The following is a 7,600-nucleotide window of genomic DNA, read 5'->3' as shown; positions in this document are numbered from 1 at the left end:
TCATTTGGCAGATGGGTGTGCTGAATTTTTCCCTAGTTCAGCCAGAAATCTGGTTCTGTTTCTATCGGTCAACAGAAAAAACAAAACCGGGTTGATGCAGCTGTTAAAATTGACAATGGGTCTCCAGATTTTGTAAGACATCGTCACGAAATTCAAAACACTGCAGTCCTTTAGAGGCATGTAGACTCGAACAAACATGTAGATGGTGCGGGTAACATGGAATGGCACGTAACAAATCGCAAAGATAATGCAGACCACCACGATGGTGCGAATAGATTTTCGCCGGCTCTCCTTTCCCACCGTGATACTTTCTTCGAACTTTGACAAGGTCCTTATCATGGAACAGGAGCACATGGAAATAATCGCAAAAGGTATTAGAAAGCCTGTGATATTCAAAGCTATCCCATAGGGGAAGTATTGATTAAAATTATGGGGTTCGGTCAAATCATAGCACACCGTTTGGTTATTAATTAAACCAGTGTTGGAAAACTTTAAAGTAGGAAAGACCTGTACCACCACCAAGATCCAAGCAATTACTGAACCAAGAATCGCTATCTTTTTGGTCGTGTAATCAATACATCGAATGGGGTAACATACCCCTAGGAAACGGTGGACACTAATGCAAGTCAAGAACAAAATGCTGGCGTACAGGCTAGCGTAAAAAAAGAAACGCACCAACTTGCAGGCAACACCACCAAACATCCACCGGTCGTCCATACAATAGTATACAATGAGCAGAGGTAAGGGCAGGACGTTTAGAAGGTCAGCCACTGCTAGATTGGTCAGGTAAATCATAGAGCAGCTCCAATATTTTGTCCGACAGCACATCATCCACAAAACGACACCGTTTAGTAAAAGCCCCACTACAAACACCACGCTGTAGGTAAGAGGCAGTAAAATCCGTTTATAATCTTCAGAAACTAAGCACGATGTTATTAGACTGGTGCTGTTCGGTGTTTCTTGAAACGCTTCATCGTTGTCCCCCATGTTTTTTTTTTCTTTCTCTTCCTCTTCAATGTATTAATTGTTATTATGTATTTATTTATAATTCTTTATCGTAATAACACTTACTAAGACGTTGAGAATGTACTTAGTTCTGTAATATCATGTAGTTGTAGTGTACACGAAACTTAAAACAGAGCTATTACAAAACATTGGTCTGCCCGGTTGATGAAAGTTATATATATATCATTGGGAAGGGTCCATTTGAACCAAAGTGTAGACCCCCTGTCAGTTTCCCGTCGATTTTATACTCATGGTGTTTTGTTTATATTAAAATAGTTTCGCTCCAGATGCAAACTAGGTGAATGCAAACGAGACCAAACAACCTGATTCCCGTGGACGGTGTACTTTCCCAACATCTGTTATTAAGTCATGCGTGTAAGAGTATAGAATCGTGCGTGCGTGCTAAATGCAAACTTCCCAGCTTGACACAAATATGTGCTTTACAATTCACTCCGTGGCATGACAGATGACTGCCTCTACATTTTAAAGTTTATTATCTCCCTGGTGATGTGTGCATTTTGTAAAAATAATAATAATAATAATAATAACAATAATAAGAAGAATTAAGAATAAGAAGAAGAAGAAGAAGAAGAAGAAGAAGAAGAAGAAGAAGAAGAAGAAGAAGAAGAAATTTAGATTAAAATACATAAAATAAAGAATGTCCTCGGCTCATCGCGCACCAGTGACCCCTGCAGTCTGGCCGGGCGCCTGCAGGCTTCCGTGCTAGCTGCCTGGGAGCTGCGTTGTCCTCCCACGCTGTAGCTCCCGGGTGGCTGCAGGGTGAATCCGCAATGAAAAGAAGCGGTACCCCCCCCCCCCCCCCCCCCCCCCCCCCCCCCCCCCCCCCCCCCCCCCCCCCCCCCCCCCCCCCCCCCCCCCCCCCCCCCCCCCCCAGCTGACGGCCCACGTTTCGGAGGACAGCGTGTGTACGTCTTCGCCGCTACCGAGTCAGAGCTGAACCTAAATTATAATTGGCCATTTCAAATTGGGAGAAAATAAAAAAATATAGCAAAGACTAAACTGAAAAATAATAATACTATTGCCTCTAATTATCGTCTAGGGTAGCAAATACATGTTTCAAGTTTTCTTATAAAGCTGCATTCCCCTCTTAAACTTTGCAAAACAGCAAAGAAAATAATATCATCCAGAAACCTGTGGTAACCGTTTTCTTCAGAGGTTGGCAGGTGTATGTTTCTACGTCTCTAGGTGTTATAATGAAATCACTTAATGCTGTTGAATTACATTTGTAGCTCAAACATTTGTAATAAGTGTCAGCATTTCTGGGAGACGCTGTTAACTGACAAGTTAAATGCTAATTTGTCCTCGGATGAACTGCATTCTGCTTGGACTGCAAAATGCAGGAATAAGGACTACTGATTGATGTTGATTACTGGTCCAAATGACTCTGGTTCTGGGCGACCACTGCCAGTATAAATGAGACAAGACCTAAACATCTCATTGGCCAAGAGAACATTTTCAAAGTGAAGGCTGCAGGCAGAGGTTTGTATTTACGAATCCCACACTCACATGTATAAGATGCTGAAAACGACTCATTATCGGTCTGTATGCAGGCATGAAACAAACGCTAATGTTGATTTTCTTAAGCAAGCATAACCGTGAGGTATTGGACACATGTTTTTTAACGTAGCAACAATGCTGTGCTATTTAAAACGTAAATTATTATCGTTTTTTTTTTTTTTTTTTTTTTTTTTTTTTTTTTTTCTTCTCTTGTCTTTGTACATGTTATGATTAATACTGTCCACTTTTTGCATGCAGGGCTGTTTATCAAGGAACTGGCAACAGACTGCACAATGCTTCTTTAATGAGGACTTGCGAGAAAACGATCCTTACTCTTTACATCGATCAGGTAAATGGATCGTTCGATTTATCGAATTTGTTAGGGGCTGGGCAATGTAAGTCAAATTAAGATACATAACTAGAGACGCACTATGCAAAATGAGTGGCAATTACCCCATACTAGTACATTATCTGAAAATGCGTTTTCTGGCTGAAGTGCATTACCGTAGCAGGTACTTTAAAGACATATTTAAGAACGAATGTTGGGGCAATACTGAAAAAAAAAAAAAAATTCAGATGAGGGTTTATTGTGAAGAATGAGAAAAATGGAAGCCGACAGATTCAGTTAGTTTGATATATGTCATGCTCGGTAAGATGGATAGTAAAAACAATACTACAGCTTTAAAAGCAGTCAAGTCAAAGCTGCAGCGGGTGTTTTAGATTTGAAAATGAATGTTCTAGAATTCATAATGCGGCACTAAGTATGACGCTCATAAGTATTATTGTAAAACGTAGTTATTTGACTAAGAGCTTACAATATATATTGCTATAACACCAAGACTGGAACAAAGTAACTTAGACTATATATTATTTGACACAAATATCAATTTTGACCGTCTGCAGAAACCTTTTGTTATGTAGGTTTTGGAGAAGAGCTGTCCATCTCAGAACCACCAGGGAAGTGAAACGCGCTACTGCTGGCTGAAGGTTTGTTTCTCTAGGTGTTTTTATAATTAACTTTATAATCTAATGCAATGTCTCGTTTTGCTGTTTTGTTTTTATATTGAATATTGAACGTCGTGTCCCAGGTGCAGTATGTTTGCACTAGTACCAGCAACGTCTGAAAAGATTTCATTAAAAATCTAATCTACACATGAAATGGGTTTCATTTTTCATCCTGGCTTTACCGAAGTGCCCTTCTAGTTTTTGTACTATAAACACCCAACAAGTTAGCATTCTCCTGCTCGGCTGTTTTTTTTTTTTTTTCCCCGAGGGTATGTGGGTTTTATTGAGATAAACACCAAAATTCTATTCCAAAAATAGCCGTCTATAGTATACGATGTTACGAAGTTAGTAGGAAGAAATGTCATTAGTTTGAATGTAGTTTTTAATACTCTTATAGGCCTGGTACACGTTTAAACATATTTCCATTTTGGTTATTTATAAATGTAACAACAACAACAACAACAACAATATAATAAATAATAATAATAATAATCCATGTGTGTGTGTGTGTGTGTGTGTGGGGTGGTGGGTGGGTGGGGTTGGGGGATGCATATATACACACACACGATAATGTAATTAAAGTAAGATACTGCATACCATGGCGGAAATGTTATTTATTATTGAAACATATCTATTTTATATGCAACTGTAGCTCAATAGATAACATCACATTTTAAACTGATGCTAAAAACAAACAGACTAGTGTGTGTGTAGTGTAGTGTTTTTTTTTTTTTTAATATTATATTTTGAAGACTATAGTTGCCATTTATTCTTGTTATTAGAATGCTTTTGATATATTCATCTTTCTAACTACATCAAACTGGTCACCTAGCAATAGTTATATAGGTCTGATATGCTGCAGTAACAGTGACTGTGAAGAATGTGCTTCACGCTTACTTGTGTAGGTCGAGGTGTCATTTAGGTGCACCTCACTACAGGTTGGAAAGGTCATTTAGATTGTCAGCCATAGCTTGGAATTGCACTGTTAGTATAAGGCTATAAGAACCCTTTACATTTTTAGTTTATCTACAATTCAAAATGCTCACAAACCATTTCTGAATGTGTTTTTTTTTTCTTTATGAACTACAGGGTATTGACTTTTACTATGGAGCATTTCTTTGGGAATAAGACAGTTTCCTGCTATGCCTTGTGTGTGTTAATGGTAAATTACATGCAATCAAAGTATGTTTATGTATGTATGTACAGTATGTATGCATTGTATATACATTAGTACACACATTTTATATCTACAATATGGATGAGAAAACAATACTTAAATATTACAATTGTGACAGGCTGGCGAGTGGATAGAGGCCCAGAGACAAACTGCAGTTCAAAAAGAAAAAATACTTTTATTACAAATAAACACAAAATAAAATGGCACAAGGGCCAAAACACAGATAGAAGGACACAAAACAAGACTTACAAAAATAAAGATTTCCAGGCTGGGCGATACCTTCACTGGATGAGAAAATTAAAAAAAAAAAAAAACACAAACCCAAAAACCCAGCACACACAAACACCAGCTTGCCTCATCTCCCTCCTCTTCCTAATGGGAAGCTGAGGCCTCCTTTTATGTCAGATGGCTGGGTGCTGATTGACCGTTAATTACTTTAATCAACCCCAGCCACCTGAACACAATAAACCCAGGCAGGTAGGGGAATTTAACCCCATAACTGCCAGTTTATAAAGGGCAGAGCACTGCTCTGCCACAACAATATACTATGCCATTTTGTTGACTTGTTAACAGAAACATCTGGTTATGTTCACAAAGCTTGAAATCATGAATTAAGTTTTAAAATGTTGATTAGATAAACATTTCTTGACAGTTGCCAACATCAAAATAAGAGAAGAGTTTAATGAACATCAAACCTTATTCAGCTCATGAAAACTAGACTTTGAAAAAAGGATCTTAAAATAATTCAGGTGTTAAAGTTTATGGAGAACAGGACTTGTTAAATAGACTTTCAATCAATCAATCAATAATCAATAAATGAATAATCTTTTATATAGTGCCTTCTATAGTGGACCACCATCACAAAGTACTTTACAAAATGCAGTAAATACAAGAAAATCCATAATACTTGAAATGTCTGGAAGAGAAATGTACAAGCTGTTAAAAATATTGTTTTCTGTCATCATTCCAGTAGGGAATGGTTTCTGTTATTAGGACCTTTGTATTTTAAAGTAATTGTATGTCGTAGAGGGAAAAACTGGAGAAATTAGCAATTTGAGGGTTGCTAAGCAACTGTATATCGGTATCCATCAGCATGCTGGAGAGAGTCACATTACATAATGATGATTTACTGTATTCAAATTGAAATGTCAAAACCAGTAATTTAGGTATTATCTTTTGCATAAGGCAAAGTCAATAAGCAAAGTTAATGTATGGCAAGTGATACTGCAGGAAAGAATTTGACACTTAGTCTGCAAGCACACTTACCTGCCCAATGTCATTTATATCAAATAGAGGAAGACACTGCAAAACCAAACAGTGTAACTATTATATATATGTTTAAGCCAGAATGTGATTGAGAGAGACAGTGATGACCAAACTGTAAACGTGACATTCTATGGTAAAAGCTGTGAATTATGCCAGCCTGCAACAATTGATTCATTTATTAAAGTTATTAATACTTCTTAAATATCGGTAGCAAATTTCTTCATTTCTTATCTCAGCACCTCTGATGTAGACTTTTTTGAATGAAACCGTTTAAGTTACTATCAAGCTGTGAAGTGCTTCCAGTATTCAATAAAGCCATACTGTGCAGAAGGTAATAGAGTGTGCCAGTTTATCTGACTGGAGAGAAAAGGGTTCAGTAGTGTAGATGTCTTTGATATGGATCACTGCAGATTCTTTGGAGTGTGGTTGACATTTTCATTATAATTTAACTTCTACAATCTCCATGATGCGTCACAGTCTGTCATATTGTAGACAGGTTTGATTACCTGGCCTGCATGGTATCTGTCTTCCCCACACACCTCCACAATTGAGCTGAAATTCATTTCTGGTGAACTGGGGTTCTATAGAAAATTAAACCAATAGTGTATGTGAAATGATTAGATCATAGACAGTATATCCTTTCTGTTGACAGTATCATTTGGAAGCTCTGATTTTGCTTAAGCTGTGGATTCAGGTTGGGTTTCCTCACCAATCACCAAGCCACTTCTGTGATGCTAAATGTCAAAGGCCCAAAGCTTTATTTTTGAAGCAGTAATCTGGCTAACACAAGGTACAGCATTTATTTATATTTGTATATGTATATAGCTTTGTAACATAACAGTATGGTTAGAAAGGTACATTTGTATGCCATCTAAGAAGTTTATGTTTTTAAATAGGAAGAAAACTAAAGCTGCCTGCCACTTTTTATACAATAGTGGTTTTAGTAGGTGTGCAAGTGAGTGTGTGTGTGTGTATATATATATATATATATATACTGCATTGACATTAGATCAAGTAGCACATGAATTTATCTTTTCACAGTGGTAATGCTTCTTTGAGTAACTTGCCTTATACATATTTTAGCTACTTATTCAAGCAGTTTTTTATTGAACTTAGCAGACTCATTTGGCAATCTGTCTTGTACTAATTAAATAAGTTACTAAGTCCTGAGACTGTGAAGCTTGTCTGCTTTGACTAGTAAGTAGTCTTGAAAATGGCTTCTTAACTAATAATAATAAAAAAGCTCATTAGTGCTGTAGAAACCAGTTGTGTATGTTAGTCTGACATGCTTTCAGTCGCTAATTGCTGTGACAATAAATCAAGCTAGTTTATCACAATTTAAATATATTACCATACAGTAAATACTGTCTTCAGTGGATTCTCAATACCTGAATGGATTTATCTCCAGTTTTAAAATAAATTAAAATTACCAACTAAGTAATATGGTCTCTAAATAGGCAATTATTCAGGTAGAAAGAATGGTAAGTATGATCACTTTTTTCTACTGCCTGTGATGGTATTCACCGTTAGGATCAAGTAATATTAATTGCTTTTACCAAGGGATATTTTTTTTCCTTGAGACCACATTGTTATCACCTTGTCTTTACATCTTATCTGTTAATCTGACCA

General features: G+C 37.0%; 1 protein-coding gene across 1 annotated transcript; it reads right to left on the bottom strand.

Moving 5' to 3' along the window:
* LOC121326607 (P2Y purinoceptor 3-like) lies at window positions 1-987 on the bottom strand. Its single transcript, XM_041269936.1, has one exon. The coding sequence runs from the start codon at window positions 985-987 to the stop codon at window positions 1-3; it is 987 nt and encodes a 328-aa protein (XP_041125870.1).
* Window positions 988-7,600: the final 6,613 nt, after the last annotated feature.

Source organism: Polyodon spathula, chromosome 14 (assembly GCF_017654505.1).
Source record: "Polyodon spathula isolate WHYD16114869_AA chromosome 14, ASM1765450v1, whole genome shotgun sequence".
Classification (NCBI taxonomy): domain Eukaryota; kingdom Metazoa; phylum Chordata; class Actinopteri; order Acipenseriformes; family Polyodontidae; genus Polyodon; species Polyodon spathula.
The sequence above is the reverse complement of the archived record's forward strand: the minus strand, read 5'-3'. Positions and strand labels throughout refer to the sequence as shown.

Excerpts from the sequence above, each read along its gene's own strand:
- LOC121326607 (XM_041269936.1), bottom strand. The coding sequence starts at position 987 with ATGGGGGACAACGATGAAGCGTTTCAAGAAACACCGAACAGCACCAGT.